At 48.4% G+C, this 17363-nt stretch overlaps 1 protein-coding gene across 1 annotated transcript in view; it reads left to right on the top strand.

The window, feature by feature from the left end:
- The window catches only part of BOP1 (BOP1 ribosomal biogenesis factor), a 696945-nt gene that overhangs the window by 676573 nt on the left and 3009 nt on the right, over positions 1 to 17363 (top strand). Inside the window, exon 14 of the mRNA XM_069621900.1 lies at positions 16905 to 16989. Within this exon, the coding sequence (XP_069478001.1) occupies positions 16905 to 16989 (85 nt within the window). The remainder of the gene's footprint in view (positions 1 to 16904; positions 16990 to 17363) is intronic.

Here is a 17363-nt window from a genome sequence, read left to right as displayed (position 1 = left end):
TGGTGAAGTCTTCTGTAGTTTAAAAGGAAAAACAATTCCTGGACAAGTTGAGCAGGTCATACAGGACGAGGAGGCTATAATTGAGAATGATTGTGTTTGGATGAATGAACTGGTTGTGTAAGAGGATGAGGACATCATTGATCCAGATGATTATACCTTACCATCACCAGATATGGCAGAACCACCCACTACTTGTTCACTTACAGAGGAGCAAGTACTATAGGCTGACCTTCTTGAGAGAGTGGCTATCAGGTTTGATATTTAAACTTTGAAATGACAGGAAGAGGGGGAGCTGCCGAAACTCCCCATGTCTTTATCCTGCAGTCTCTGCCTGGTTCCAGTTCAAGCTGGGAGGTTGGCTATCCTTTTGGACAAGCTAGCCCCCAGATTTGCATGAATGCTTGTATGGTGATTGGTGAATCCAGCCGGCTTTCCTGTATAAAAGGCAAGGGTCCTGGAGCAGAAAGGCGAGTCGACCACTGGAAGATACATTCCAAAGAAAGGACTGAAGTCACCTCCAGTGACCACCAGAGCCGACTGAGTGACCGCTGCAGCTTCAGCCCTCTCTTCTGTGTGACAGGGAAGATCCAGACCGGATGCCTCCCTCATTCCTTGGACTGGTGGGCCTAACCAGTCTCTAGACCAGTTAGTTTGAGCCATCCCACAATGAGCTGCAACCTTCCAGGCCTGCAAATATCCAAATACCTTGGCACCTCTGGCACTGCTGCGGTGCATTGTCTCGTCCAGCGTGATTCTGGCTCCAAACTCGTGGGCATCTGTCTGGGCCTACAGCAACTCCATCCCGATCATGGAAGTCCCCTCAGATGCGTCGTGGACCGAGAGAAGGAAGAAAGTCTGTCTGGTGACAAAGAATTATTTACATAAAGGCAGGCGGGTTGGTCTTGGGTGTCATAAGCCGACCTAGTTGTCAGCGTCTTTGAGCCAATTTATTATGCTCTGACTTAAATTTTGGTACGATTGATCTACCCTCAGTGGGGTGGGTAGAGAGTTCCACAATTGGGCTGCCTTGACCTGGATGCTGCTACCCCCTGTTCAAGCATTTATGTGTAAGAGAAGCGACTTTTATCTTGATTTTGTCATGTGTTGAGAGCCAATTATTAGCTCTTCTCGTCTCTGAAATATGTTCTCGCCTGGCAATTCCCAGTGCTGCTCCAAGAGCATTGTTTTGCAGCAATTGGATTTTCTTAATAGTTTGTTTTTAGCCCCTATGTACAGTGCGTTACAGTAATCAAGCTTTGATAAGATGAGTGCTCTGGCAAGGGTTATGTAACTATTATTAGACTCTAATCAATTTACAGGTATATGCTGTGGTCGAAGCCATGGCATTAACCTGCTTCTTGAAAGAGAGAGTAGAGTCCAGGTAGAAACCCAAGGTTTTTACCTCCTTGGAGACAGTAATAATAGTGTTGTTTGTATTGAAGGCAGAGTATTTGAGGCTCAGTTTTTTTAGGGTTGATGTCGTGCTCAGGATGACCATCTCAGTCTTGTCATCATTTAGGCATAGTCCATGGGTGGCCATCCATGCCTGGATGAGGAGATATACCATATGCGCCAAGGCCAAATTCTTGTCATTATCCCCAGTAAGTGGTAGGAGGATCTGAGTATCATCTGCATAGTTAGTGTAGGTGATACCAAGATGATCCAGATCATTGAAAAGGGGCTTTAATGAAGATGTTATATAAGGTAGGTGAGACACAGGATTCCTGAGGCACCCCACAAGTGATGGGGTCAGCAGCTGCCACAGGCAAGAAGACTCTCATAGTCCGATTACTTAGAAAAGATTGTATTCACACTATGGCTTCTGCTGAGAATTGCGCAGCAGAGTCCAGATGGCTACATAAGACCCTGTGGTCGACCAGGTCGAATGTGGCTGATAAGTCCAAGAGAAGAAGGGCGGATTTCCCTTTATCCCTAAGTTCATCAATCTGGGCCTTCAAATCTGTTAGCGCTGTTTCGGTCCCGAGGCCGAAAACCGGACTGCCGTGCTCCTAGTAAGAAGTTAGATTCCAGATGTTTTTGTATTTGGTATTTGGGCAGGGCATTGGTCACCCTAACCTATATTCTATATCTGTATATATTGCTACACGTTTGATCTCCCTGTATTATCGCTGTATACCATGTACCTTTGTACCCTGTAACTAAGCTGAACATATTCTTATCTCTTGCGCCCTGATGCCCCAGGGTCTGGTGCGCGTTATAAATAATAAACTAAACTAAACCCTGACAATTAGGTTTAAGCAATAACATGATTTTTTCAGTTTCAATTATAGTGACTTTGGAGAACTTAAAATGGGGTGGATCCGCAGTATTGGGTGGAGCTGGGGTGATTCTAGGAGGGGTGGTGCTAGTTAATGAGGCTTTTCTCTTGGTAATTTTTGTTTGTAAGGTCGTAACTTTATTGGCTAGTGCCTGCGGTATGTTTGAGCACCATAGTTTATCCTTTATGCAGTTGTCTGGCACTGGGATGGGAGCTTCTAGCTCTTTGAGGATGATGAAAAGTTCCTTCGTACTTGAGTTATAAGTTTCACGTTTAGCTAGGAGTATTTTTCATTTTTGTATTGGGCGGGTATGGTGCTGAGATTAGTCTTGTTTTCCTCGGATGGTTGTAATCTCCAAGATACCTCACATTGTCTTTTTTTTATTCCTAATGTTTTTAAGTAAGGTGTGTACCATGAGTTGAGATGGGCTTTAAGGAACTCATGGTGGCAACAGTAAAGACAGACACAAGTGATCACAGTTCAAGGGTGTTTATTAACCTGTATACAGGTTGGAAAAACGCCTAATCTAAACCTGAATCTAAGATGGGAGCAAGCTTCGACCAAATGAAAAATAAGGCAGTACTTGTGGTGTCTCGTCAAAATAAAAGGGCCTATATTAAAAGAAAACTATTGCCAATCCGTACAACTAAATATAGAAAAAGTGTGGGATAGGGTTCACAAGAAAGAAGTGTTCACAGATAATAAATCAGTATGTGGTGGCCGGGGTTGGCCTTACCCATGTTTTGAGCACAGAACAAGGTGGGACTCCTGAGCAAAGCACACTCTCGAACTCTCCGAGCACGTGACGACAGTTCAGCTTTCACGTATCGGGACCTTTGATGGTGAAGTCTCTTTTCCAGAGAAAAGTCTCTTGCCTCAGAGTGCCCGATGCCTTAACAAATATAAACAAAAAGTTCCTTCTATTCCGATTACACTTGGGTGTTGTTTCTTCACCCCTGGGTCACCCTCTGCTGGGCTCAGCGCCCTCTCGTGATTGGCCTCCCTCCATCGTGTTCACTCTGGCTTTTCACAAAAACCAGTACACCTGTTGACTTTTACAAGTCTCAATGTCTTTTTAAACAACACTCTATGAACAACCCTCCGTCGGGTTCACTCTTGTCCTTTTAATGTTCTTAGCAATATCAGGACCTTAGGTAGTTCTCTCGTTCTGAGGGTCCGATATGTTTGGAATAACAAAGTGACAGTTCCTTTCTGTGGCACTAGGGTGATGATTCTTCACCCCTGGGTCCCCCTTTTACGGGCGCAGACCCCTTTTGGATTTCAGTCTCCCCCCATCGGATTCACTATGACTGATTCATGGAACTTGGTTTTTCCCCTTCTCTTGTCGGTGGGTGTTATCTTTTCACTCCTGGATCCCCATCTTTTGGGCTCAGACGGTTTGCCTCCCTCTGTTGGGTTCACTACAGCTTTTCAGTTATCACTTGCTCTTGTTGCATTCCCAATATTCTTTAGGATATATTCTTCACCCCTTCTTGTCGGCATCCCTCCAGCGGGTTCACTTCTGCCAACTATACAAAGTTCTTTCAACTTTCCACTAAGCGTGATTCGCTCCCCTTCGCTTTTCAATGGTGTCGGTTAAAGCTTTTCGACTGTACAGAGGATTTTACTGTATGACCACTTTGACTTTTTTTTCGGCTCTCCTAATGCCTTATGGTATCGGTAGTTTCAACAAACGTGACATCAACCAGAGTCTCTCAGAGTGAGCACCCACGTGGTATCGGGCCCCTGTGCAGCTGGTTTTCCATTATTAACTGTTCTTTGAACTTCCCTTAAGTTGCTACTTTGCAGTTTTCATTCAACATAGTTTGGTTTCTTATCGGCTCTCCCCTCGACTCACCAGTTGTGATGGACCACTTGGCCTTTCTTAGATCTGGAGTCAAGGTTGGCACCACAGTAGCAGACATCCCACTCTGTCTTGCTTATCAGTGTAGACATGCTCTGTGTACCGTTGACATCTGCTGCAACACATGCATTCTATTCTTTGTGGTCTTATGATTCCTTGCAGGGATATTTCACGGGTCTGGCTCGCAAAGGGCAAGGTTGCTTCTTTCCTTGTCATCCATTCAGTTATCTACGCTTTTCTCCTCCTCTTGAATTGCTGTGTTTGGATAGCTGTCGTCTTGCGGTCTGCCTTGCTCTTATTGCGCTCTCGTGCTCCACCTTTTATCCCTGTAGGGAAGGGAAAGGGTTGTCAGGTGTGAGATTCTGGTCAATTGGCTTTGCACAAGTGGGACGGAGAGGGGAAGGCAAGGCGTTTCAGGACACAGTGGGAGAGATTCTTCTGTTACAAAGCACATTTCGTATAGTTGCTTGAGTTTGGTTTATGGAACACAAATTGGCTCTATCATCCCATCTTGGAAGCAAAGTCCCCAGCAGCAATGGCACCATAAAAAGCCCGACATCTGTAGTAGGATTTGCCGGCGCATCGCTCCAAGCATCGCTGTGTCAGCCTAACCACCTGAGCCACAGCAAGAAAAATCCAGTGAAGCACTTGACCTAGTCACGCAGGAAGATCTCACTGGGGCGAGTCTGGCCAGCGCTTAATAGCCAAAGAACAAACAGCTTTACGTTCCATAACCGTTGCGTTTGGGGAACATAGCGGTGTCCTGTGTTTCACCACTCAGATCTCCTTTAAACAAGGTACAGCTGTGAGCAAGCAAGAATGCAGAGAAGCAGCATGCACATCACAGTACATTGCCGGATTCAACTGCTGTAGAGAAACCAAGACGGTCTTCCCACTTCCGTTCGCGACGGATGCTTTTTCAATTGAACATGGACTAGTCAATTGTATAGAAATCATGGCTCAATCAAATTGTATACACACCAAGGTGATCAAAAAAACGAGGACTGCTTTTATGCCCTGATGAGTTTCGATGGTTGGAACGTTTCATCATCAACCTGGCCCGAAACTCGAGTCGACACGATAACGACGTTAGCTCCTTTTTTAGGATTTCAATTGTTTTTTGGTCTATATAAATGTGTGAAATTGAATATATCAGAACAATTTGATGTGTGCCAACATGGTATTAAATAATGGATGCATTGTTAGATGATGAATATTAATCTGCATCAAAAGTCTAATGGTTAGACTTTGTGTCCTTAAAGGATTATGATTGTGTTTATTGCATGAGGATGAATGTGGTATGGATGAATAGGTATGTGTGATCATAGTATGGTGTGTTGTGGTGACACAATGGAGTTGTAGTAGTCCATTTTTCACTGTTATTTTTAATTAAGGTTTTTAATGAGTGGTAATTAATGATTGTTACCTTTTGTACACTGTCTCTACATGATGATAATGCTTATAAAAGAAAATATAAATAAAATAAGAAACAAATTTGTATCTGAAATTAGTCTTCGAAGAAGGGATCAGCATTGAACAGTTGTGAAATAATATGAATGTGAAGTGAGTCTGTACGTGTCCTTTGACACTTGTACTTTTTGTGATGATTCTGGTCAGTTGCCTGACTTTGCCTGACCCTTGTATTGGGACATGTCAGGTAAACGGCTCTGGTGGTAGTCCGTTGTCTTTCGTGGTGTGCAAAAGTATTTGTGTCGGAAAGGGGGTGGACAGTGTTTCTGGATATCCAACGTGGTAGGAAGGGTAAAAGGTGTCGAAAGAAGGGGCATACCGCGTCTCACCTGTCGGTGTCCCACTTCCACTCCATGACGATCCCCAATCCAGGTTATCCTCCCGCACTGGTCCACCCCCAGGGACTGGATCCAAAAGCGATGCCCGTGTCCTGGCCACCTGGAAGACAGGCCCCCGGGGACTAGTCAGGGAGACCCCTTCAGGTTCTCACAGTACTTACCTGGGCAGTTATTGTGTTGCTGTTGGCTCCGCCTGAGCTTTTTGAATCGGGTTGTGTTGGGCAACCCAACTGTTTTTCCTGTGCCTTAGAGCATCCTTCCTAGAGGCAGAACCCCTTCAGATGGTCTACCTAGCCCCCCCTGAATGCTTTCAATCCAATTCCTTTACCTACTAGTTAAAAAAGCATTGCCTGAAGATTCGACGTCTGCCTTCCTTTGTTCTACTGCCCAATCCTCACTGGTCCCATAGTGCCCCCATCTGACTTTTGAGACTCATTCCCAAACGAGGGTTGCACTCCTAAAGTAAAGAATTCCCCAAAGTTATTAACCTACCCGTATTGCTATTTAAGTAAATGTTGGTTGTTGAAGGATTTGCTAACCTGACGCTACTGTTTTCCTTACCTGTTTCTCATCTAAAGTGTGCATTGATTTTAACTTTGTCCTAGTATATATTATAAATAGCTACATTTTTCTATAACTGTAATGTGCAAGTGTTTCCTTGACTAGAAGTGTGCTCAAAGGTCTTTGTACTCACCTGCAGCCCTTCTCCCTCCTAGACGTAGCCTGGCTGCTCGACCATGCTACCAATTCATTTGAGTAGTTCAGGCTAAACCTAAGAGTTGGAGCGCTGTACTCCTAAGACTGAGTCTTCTACAGTCCTACCACAGGTGGACTTTAGTAAAACTCCCTAACACAACCCCATATTTAATAAGTAAAATAATTGAGAAGGAAAGATCATGGAATAACTGTGAACTAATTATTTAGCTATTGGGTGACTTTAACATGCAATAGAAGCTAATGGATACTATGGACCTCATTCGAAGTGTGGCGGTCCAGAAATAAGGGTACCTGTCGCACCATACCGGCACCCTTTCCGGACCGCCACCCTCCAACTATGCCTTCCGGGGCCCTTACATCCGGCAGGTCTGACATGCTGTGCGCATCGGCCCCGGACGGCAGAGTTCTCATGGAAGCACCAAATACGCCACATGATATTGCGGGCCGCCTGGACTTGTAATGTCCCGGTTGCACCGGGATATCAGGCGGTGGATTTGGTGTTACTTGGACGGCGGCAACTCGCTGGTAGCACTGGAGGTTTACCGTTGTCCTCTTAATGAGGACCCATGACTCAAATTATGGAAGTTATGCCATTTCGGATATACTAGTTCTCCATGCCCCATTTCTGACACGCTTGTCCAAATATGCACTTGAAGCCACACGTGTTGTGTATTCTGGAGCTTTTGCCATGTAATGGTAGACTAGAAGGGGGAAAGCACGGCCCATCCCACGTATGTGTCTGATAAAAATTCCTCTTGTATTGATTATATCCTAATCAACATTTGTAATTAGCTTTACTTCAAGAACCTTATGGTGATAGGCCCTTCCCCTTTCCTCCATCCTGTATGGGTGTCCCTCGCGAGGCACGGGAACAGAACCTCTTTTCCACCAGAAAGACATTTCCCCTTTAAATCTACTGGCACGCGGACTCCCTTAACCCCACCCAACAGCACCACCTCATTCCCCTTTTCCACATCGACGGTAACAGACCGCTCCACCAGCACTCCTGGGTGAGGCCTAGCCTCATAATTCCACGTGCTTTTCTCCGGTATCTTATCTTTGGGCCCCAACAGGCTTTAGCAGGTGCCTGTAGTGTATTGTTTCTTTCCCTACAGCAGATCCCCACGCACTGTCTCCGATGCCTTGGTGAGGACCACAGTTGGGGCGGATGGTCCACGTGAGACTCCCTCACGCCCAGCTTCCTTAAGCACAGGCTTGAGTACAGGCTTGAGCGTTTGAGCGAACTGTTCAACAGGTCTTCTCCTGAGCACATCAAGGACTACGTCCAGAGGAATACACGGAAGGTAGGTGCGTTATTCTCCAAAGCAGCCAGCAGAGGCGACTATTTCGACGGGGAAGCCATCTGATAGGAGTGGTCAGTCTGGCCCTTGCACTGGCTCAGGGAGCACAGAGGCTCACGCAGCTACTGGCCCCATGGCTGAGGGGTCCAAGGGCCCTACCGGTCCTGCAGCCGAGGGGCCTGTGAGCTCTACTACCACTGGGACCTGTCCTGAGGGGCATCGCCCTGATAACGGGTCCTTACCCGAGGGGGTGCCTTAACACAGAACGAGCACTACTTGCCGGGAGGCCAAGGGCACACAGCCTACCGGGTGTTCACCTGAGGTGCAGGGCTGCGCAGAGCCGATGCAGTGGGGCATGCAGACAGAGCCTGGGAATACGCCGGCTACAGGTCCACATGCTCAAGGTGTGGACAAAATGGCAGCACAAGACAAAATGGCTGCCACTTCTGAGCAGCAAAGGCGGGAAGTCTCACAGGCGGGCGCGGAGGCCCGTCAGCCCAGCACTCAACAAAAGAGGTTTTGCTCCTAGAACAGACTGTGTACCACTGATTTTCCCCCATCCCCTGCTGCCCTCGTGCAAGATCGCGCACAGCCAGCCCGTGAGGACAGGTTTTTTGACAAATTCATGTCACTCAGGCAGTCCCCACAAATGGGCTCAATTCTCAGGGGCATTATTAAGGACGTGTTGCCCCTGGCTTCTCTGGGCAACCCACGACACCACAGCCCATGCCTCCTCCTCCGGCTCAATCTCCGCAGCAGCCCAGTACTGAGCTCCAGCAACCCCAGTAGAGGTCCAGGCCCCCACCACACAGGAACCCTGAAAGGTCACTGGCGCCACCCGTCTGGGAACAGAGGACCAGCAGGACACAGACAAGGAGAAGCAAGATACGCCCTCCTCAGCAAAAGCTGCAAAAGGATGTGGAGGCTTTGGCCAGAAAGGCCGGACTGGTCTCCCAGTCAGCACCAGAGAAAACCCCACAAAACATCTCGTAAGGGGTTCTTCCAGTCCCCCTCCTCATTCGCCTCGGACCGGAATAAACAATGACGGTGTTTCAGGTCCACAGCACCACAGTTGGGGCAGGCTGGCCCTGCATAGTCCGGCTTGGTGGGCGAAGTTCGCGGACGCTTGGGTCATCTCAGTGGTGTCCTGGGGCTTCCCGTTACATCTTCCTTCTCCCCCCCGTCTTCCCCTGCCTTACCACATATCGGCACACCATCACTGCTAGCAGAGATTCACTCCCTCAGAGAGAGTGAAGCGGTAGAGCAGGTCTCCCCCTTCCCCGCAGGGGCCGGGCTTTTACTCCTGCATGTTCACTATCCAGGAGAACAACCAGGGGGGCCTGGGAATGTTGGATCTGTCTTCCCTGAATCTTGACCTACCCTTACAGAAGCTCAAGATGGTGACGCCAGTGCTCATTCCCGAGATACTGTGTGGGTACTTCTCCGGAGCAGGTTCAGGATTCAGCGGACAGGCTAATTTCTACCCTCTTCGACCTGGGCTTTTCGATCAACTACCAAAAATCTCAGCTCAATCCTACACAGACGCTAGTGTTTCTGGGTCTGCTGTGGGACACACAGCAGCAGAGGGTTTCCCCCACGAGGGAAAAAGTGACAGCGATTTGATCGGCAGTCTCCCATTTCTGCAGCAGGTCAATCACCAGAGCCTGGTGGTATCAACACATTCTGGGCGTACTGGTAGCATGTCTCCTGGCTGTTCCGTAAACCAGGCTCTGCATGAGGAGGCTCCAGTTGCATTTCGCTGATTCTTGGTATCAGGAATTGGGTCATCAGGGGGACCTGGTCTCTATCCCCCAACACCTGTACCACGAATGCAGATGGTGGCAACAGGAGGAGGACATTCTGGTTGGCAGACCCTTCCGTCCACCTCCTATAGAGTACATCATTACCACAGATGCCTCACTCCACGGGTGGAAAGCCACCCTAGGAGCACACTCGGTGGATGGCCTTTGGACACCGACCGTCAGAATCATATTACCTGGCTGGAGCTTGTGGCTATACAGTTGGCATTCGGGTCCTTTCAACCGACCATCAAGGCATGCTGGTGTGCATCCAGACAGACAACACGACCTGCATGTTCTTTATCAACTAACGGGGGCACCGCATCCCTGCAACTGTGTGTGTTGACCCTGGAAATCTGGGAATGGGCTATCAGCCAGGAAGTGTGGCTCTCTGCGGTTCACCTTCCAGGGGAGTCCGACATCTGGTGGAAATCGTGGATTATTGCATCTTTCTTTTGAAGAACCAAACGGATGTCGAGATAGGCGTGACTATAACACTATCCCCAACGTGACGTGTAGTGTACCCAAAATCCGCCGAGGTCCCACCAGATCATTTTTTTCCGCCACCCTAGTTGGAAGCTTATGCGGAGCTTGTAAGAGTTTATATTGCTAAGTTAATTTCCACGACCTACGGTCATCTAGTCAATTCGATGACTACTTCATGGGTTTCCTGCCGCCAGCGACATCTACAACTACAGCGACTGTCGACCGTGTGGCCTTAGCCCTCCGGCCAGGCCCTTACAGTAGGGAGAGTGGGGCCCTGGGTTTTATTCCGGTCTCTGCAAATGTATTTCCTTCACCCTTCTCTTCTTGGTCTGGCTGACGCTAACCTCTGATATGCAGAGGACTCCTTTTTAAATTCTGCCCGTCGCGTAATGGAAAATTTCCCTGGAAAGACACCCATCGCTGATGCAATCAGTGTCTTCCTCTTGACCACGACGAGCACTCATTCAAGGCCTGTAAGGTCTTTCGAACAAAGATGTTGAAAGACAGGCGGACTAAACGGTGGGCGGCCTACGCTATGCAGGTCGAAATCCTTTCCCGCGCCGGCTCCGTCGCTTCAGACGAGGAATCTGATGGCTGCCATGGCTCCGAATTGGAAGCCATCGACCTCTCAGCGGAGCCTGCATGCTCCCAGATGCCCGTCCCTGCCCCGACAGACAGGCCACCGGCACTGTTATGGAGAAATCACACCCCGACGACAAGTGCACCCACACACCACGTGTACACAAGCACACAACCCCTAAAGCCTCTTTGACGGAGTCATTGAAGAAGCGCTCAACATCCACAGGACCGCCGAAAACTTCCACGGCACCTGCCGAACCTCGCGGTTCGAGGCACTCCACTCAACAACCACATTCGCGGCATGTGACTGGGCATTCAAACAATCCTGTTGACCCGTCATCCGAGGGTGCACAAGCGCCGAAGGACCCGGTGGAGTCTCCGACTGGGCCTTCAGGCGCATCAAGACCCTCTATACAGCCGCTGAAGCTTTGCAAAAGCCTTTTGGAAATCATTTTGGCGGCCAAGGAGTACAAGGGCACCCTCACTCATCGAGAGAACTATTCTGAAGCCCCTTAGCCTCTAAGGCCTTATTGGGAACATCTGGGCATCCCTTCCCTCCTCCTGGCCATTCAGCTACTTCTTTATGGACTCTGGAAAGGTTTGAGCAATACATGGACATGATGTCCCAGTTCATTGACTTTTCAGACAATTATATTATACCTAAGAGACCTAGAGAAGTGGACTCTTTCCCCACCCCCTCCAAATTGCAGAAACTCCCGACTTCTGCACAGGGACACCAAGAAGACATCTTGCAGGTCCCAGATGACCCAACTGAGGAGGATTCCTATGAAATGCTTAACCCCTTTAATCAAGACCTTGCTGATCAGGATCCAGACTGGGACCGGGCGGGGGACCCAGGGTCCTTGGCTTACACCGACACATACCGCCGACCCAGACGCCACCTGTCTGGATCCCCCTTCTACTCCTCCACAAAGATAGTTGTCACCTGTTGATGACCCAATGTTGTTCAACTCCATTTTAAAAAGAGCAGCTGACCATTTTAAAATTGCAACGCACAAAGCCGCTACACACTCAGACTTCATGGAGGATATCCTCAAGGAGAAGGCTCCAACTAGCCAAGCCATTCCTTTACTGAATTCTATAAAGAAGCGCCTGGTCCCTTCTTTGCTGTCCCTGTCCCTCACACGGGCAGTTAACCCCCGTGTTATGAAATTATTCTGCCCATTACTCTCCCACCCCCTCTACATCAGGGGCTATGTCCCACCAGACTCTGTGGTCGTCACGACCACTTGGAAGAGGGTAGGTGTACCTCTGTCCTCAGCAGAATCCCCTCCGGCCAAAGACTGCAAGAAGCTTTATGCCCTGGGTAAGCAGGTCCCCGCCTCTGCGGCCTATTCCACAAGTATCGCAAAGAACACCATGCTCCTGGCAAGTTACAGTGATGTCTAGGGGGCCTAGTACAGGATGATCTTCAGGACGTTACAGAGCCCACAGATTGCTCCCGCTGGCGGTTGTGGCTGAATGCAGACAAGTAACACAAAACATACTGAAGAACACACTGGACTCGACTGAGACTGCTGGACGCACCCTCACACAGGGTACCCTGCTTAAAAGACATGCCTGGCTAAAAAACCCTGGGTTCAAACCCGAAACTCGGGCCTCTACAATTAAGAAGCCAGTGGAGGATTTAATGGAAAAGCGGTTGACGACGGTTCTCCCCTTCAGCATTGCCTCAGCCCCAAGGGTGTTCACAAAGGTACTGGCAGTAGTAGCGGCTCACATGTGCAGGCAGTCCATCCCAGTCTATCCTTACCTCAACGACTGGCTAATAACCGGGGAATCGTATGGAACATGCCAGACAAATACCCAGAGGATGGTAGATCTCCTCTTCAACCTAGGACTCTCTATCAACAAGAAAAAATCCAGTCTGACCCCCAGCTAAATCCAATCATTTCTGGGGACTCTAATTCGGACAGAAGACAGGCTCGTCTTTCCCTCCAAGGAGAGGGGCCAAAACCTGCTGTTCCAGATCCCTCACTATGTAGTCAGCCATCAAGTGACCGTAGCAAAGCTATGCAACTGATGGGGATGATGGCTTCCTACGTCTACCTAGTTTCCTCGCACTCTTCTGCGCATGCGCCCCATGCAAGAGAGGCTCTCAAACCAATAGTGTCAGGCCAGCGTCCAGTGGGACGATCTAGTGATTGTCTCGGCATCCCTCGTTCAGTCGCTGCAGTGGTGGTCAAGGGAAAAGCTTCTGCAAGGGAAAACCTTCACAACCCCTGCAGTAGATGCTATTCTCACCAGAGATGCATCCCTGATTGGGCGGGGAGCTCAGCACCTCATTCAACAGACAGCGCACGGCGTGTGGTCTCCAGCATTAGCATCCAATCAAAACAACCTGTTGGAACTGCTAGCAGTGTTCAATGCCCTGATGGCCTTTCAAACAAATCTCCAGGGGAAAACAGTTGTAGTCCTCACAGACGGTACTACGGCCATGTACTACTTGAGCAAGGGCTGTCCAAACTGTCCCAAAACATTTGGAAATGGGCACTCAAACACTTGTTCCTCCTTTCACACCTTGTTCTAGAGGAGCTCAATCTTCCGGCAGACTTACTCAGCAGACTCCCCCCTACCTGTAGAGCACGAGTGGCAACTATGGGAGGACATTTTACTCGGTGTTTTCGCAGAATGGGGCTTTCCACAAATTGACTTGTTAGCCACTCTGGAGAACGCCCAATGACCAGATTATGCCTCCAGGTACCCACAGAATCGCTCCAAGGGGAGCGGTCTTTGGATAATATGGTCCGGGAGATTGGTCTACGATTTGCCCCTGATTCCTCTGCTTAACAGAATAGTGCACGAGATGCACCAGGAACCATTCACGATAATCCTGGTGGCCCCTATGTGGACCCGCCAACCTTGGTTCTCCCATCTCATGGCAATGTCAGTCTCCTCTCGCAGGAAGCTGCCGTGCCCGTACAACATGCTGTCGCAAGATCTGGGAGAGGCACTACATCCGTGCCCTCAAACTCTCAACTTAGCCTCCTGGCTCCTGTGGTCCTACAGTTCAGGCACCTTCAGCTCCCTTGGCGATGCATGGACCTACTCAGAGAGGCACGGAAACCTACTACCAGATATTGCTACTCCAGCAAATGGAAGCCGTTTGTTATCTGATGTTATGTCAAGGGCATCAATCCTATTGATTGCTCACCTAAATATATCGTCCTTACCTATCTCGCCTGTTAGATTCAGGACTGTTTTTTTTTCTCATTTCTATGAAAGTCCACTTAGCCTCGCTTTTGACGTACACCACGTCCCAGAGCAAGGGTTCATGGTGGAAAATTCCTGTAATTAAAGCCTTTATGGAAGAGGTAAAGAGACTTCATTGCCCATCGCCAACCCAGCTTCCTGGTGGGACCTGAATTTTGTTCTTACCAGACTAATGGGACCTCCTTTTGAACCAATGCACAAGGCAAGCCTTAAAGCACTCGCCTGCAAGACTGCCTTCCTGGTGGCGATCACCTCTATATGAAGAGTTGGTGAACTGCAGGCCCTTTCAGTTCAGGACCCATTTGTCACGATTCACAAAGCCACTGAGAAAAGCTAACCAGTTCTTCGTTTCAGTGGCAGCTGGTAGAGAAGGGGACCCTGTCTCTAAATCGGCTATTTCTAAGTGGGTCGTAAACTGCATCACACTGTGTTACTCTTGCCAAGAGAGATCTACCCTTCACGTCTAGAGCACACTCTGCTCGGGGCACAATATCTAGATTCTATTTGCAAAGAAGCAACCTGGAGTTCTGTACACACCTTTACACAACACTGCCTGGATACACACTGTAGGCCTGGTTCTCAGGTGGTACAAGCAGTGCTAAGACATCTCTTTGCTACTGTTCCTTCACACATCCCACCACCATCTCTGGGTACTGCTCACTAGTCTATGCATGTGATTCTAAGCAGATTAAAAAGGATCAGAAGACATACATTACTAACCGTAATGGCATTTCTGATGATTGTATCTGCATAGATTCACATGCACCCACCCTTCCCTCGTGAGTAGAAGGAACATAGACTTCTTACACCTTCTCTCTTCTGTACACGGTCACGCAGACTGTAAGTCATTCATGGCAGAAAAAAACAACCGATGGGATCTTGACGCGGGAGGGATTTTGGGTACACTACACGTCACAGTAGGGATAGGGTTAGTCACGCCCATGTCAACGTCCCTTTTGATCTTCGAAAAAAAGATGCAATGCTCCGCGATTTCCACTGGATGTCCGACTATATGGACAGCATGTGAATCTAAGTAGATACAATCATCAGAAATGTTATTACGGCGAGTAATGTATGTCATACATTCTTAAAGTGCACTTTATAGTAAAAACATATACAAAGCCTTCTGACTTAGCAGGCAGTCTGGCCACGTCGTCTGGAACATCCACTTTCCAGCAAAGAGTTGGAAAGGTGCTCCTGTACTTATCCCAGGGCAGCAGCCGTATGGAGGGGCCCCCGAAGTCTGTACCGGGCTGTGTCTGTTATTGGCAGCCCGGAGTAGTTCTGGTGGTATTGGGCCCTTGTATACTTTTCCCGAACCAGGTTGCATATGCAAGTGGCTGCTTGGCCAATCAGCTAAGATGAGGAGTGCCAGAGGCGAAGGCTTTTGCCGGCCGCGTATTCCAGGAGCGGCCCGACAGTAAACGCAGCAGCAGAGGGGCTGACAACAGTCCTTTAGACTTGGCCACGTAGGCTGAGTGGTCCCCCCAGAATTTCGCACGGGCACACTCCTAAAGGGGCATGTCCAGCAGCACTCATGCAGTGTTCCTCTTTCACTGGGGAGTGCTGCGTAGTACCAGATGCGGCCCGGGCTGCAGCAGTTGCTTGTGGTGCGGCTCTCCCTTTCCATGCGAGGAGTGGCAGAAAGTGAAATCTGGCCATGGCGGTGAACAGAGGAGTGTCGTCCCTCTTCACCATGGGAGGCCACGATCTATAGTGCTGAGCGGTAGCGGTGGTGCTGCATGGTGCCCCTTCTGGCCACAGGGTACAGCCTTGCCAGGCAGGATCATACAGGTCATTGGTTTGAACGGCACTGGCAAAGCGCCAGTTGCACCCTCCTGACTGGCAATCAGGCTATTCACCAAAACTCAGAACGGCGCTGCGCTCTCGCTTCTATAGATATTCAAATTGTTTACTTCTAAAAAAAAAAAAAGTGCAGCTATGGGGAACCCAGGCTGTACTACTACATATATTTCTTTAGTTTTAGATTTTACACATGCCTTACTTTATCCCTTAAAGGGTTAGGGGACAACATATATAGTTAAAAGAATAATTATAATTTCCTAAAATTACAATCATAACATAAACTAGGACGGAGCCTAACTCCAATTACATAAATAGAAATTACCAAAATAAAGTCGGTCAGTATATCTTGCAAACATCATATCATATTTTACTTGGGTGTTTCATGTAATGAAATTGACGTTCATTTTTCATTGTTTCATCATTCAATATAAATTAATATAATAAATCTAACAAACGAAAACACACCCACAGGTATCCAATCATATCAGCATTTCCTACCATTTCACGAACATACATGATGAGTTAGTGGCACAATGTTCTGTATGGCTATCCCTATTGATAAACCCATTGTATGCATGTGCTCGAAGCACATCCTGTGCCTTGCCTAATAGTCTGGCAATACTATGTTTCTATACTAGACTCTTGACAGTCTGGCATACTGGGCTTGAATGTTGTATTTGCAGCTATTTAATGTACACCTCAAATCAAATTGGGTTGTGGAGCTTTATCGCCTGTCTGAACAGCATTGCTTTTTTTTTTATTCCAGTCCCTTACACAGGATGCAAATGCTGGTCCTTTTTTGATTGGATTTAAGAGCGATTGTACAATACTCCCACTGGTTTAGGTGCACTGTGCTGGGCAGTTTGGATAAAACATTGTGAGCAAATACCAATACTTCGTAGTTGCTGGGCTTCATAACTGTTGAGCATTTGTGTGTGCTGGTGACCCACACGGACTCAACTATAATCCAACTGAGGAGCTTAGAATGGCGACGTGTCGATGCTCGCTGTAACCACATTCTTCTCTTCCAGGCGATAACCTGATCTGTGGCAGCTATGATAGCAAGTTGGCCTGGTTTGACCTGGACCTTTCAACCAAGCCCTACAAAGTGCTCAGGTGAGTTTGTCGTCTACCGTAGAACACAACACTGCATTTCTCGGCCCACCACACTACTGCCACTTGCAGTATTTGCTTCCTATGACTTTCTCTCCCCCGCTTCTGCCACCTGCAGCAATGTTTCCTGCACAAATACACTGCCCCCTTCATACCATCGGACCCTCTCCCTGTGCCCCTTACTATAACCCATGTGTTACCTCAATAAGCCTTTCTACTGCCGCTCCCTCCTTGACCTTTAACTCCAGTCTGCCACCACGTTTGTGTGCTCCTTCCATATCTACTAGCACCTCCACCCAACCATTGGATCAACCGCCCACTCACATCAGTCCTACCTCTTTCACCACTACCCCGTCTGCAGCCTTTTCTGCCCTTTC

The sequence above is a fragment of the Ambystoma mexicanum genome, chromosome 5q (assembly GCF_040938575.1).
Source record: "Ambystoma mexicanum isolate Mex_15411 chromosome 5q, UKY_AmexF1_1, whole genome shotgun sequence".
Taxonomy (NCBI): domain Eukaryota; kingdom Metazoa; phylum Chordata; class Amphibia; order Caudata; family Ambystomatidae; genus Ambystoma; species Ambystoma mexicanum.
Note: the sequence above shows the minus strand (reverse complement) of the source record. Positions and strands in the feature narration are given on the sequence as shown.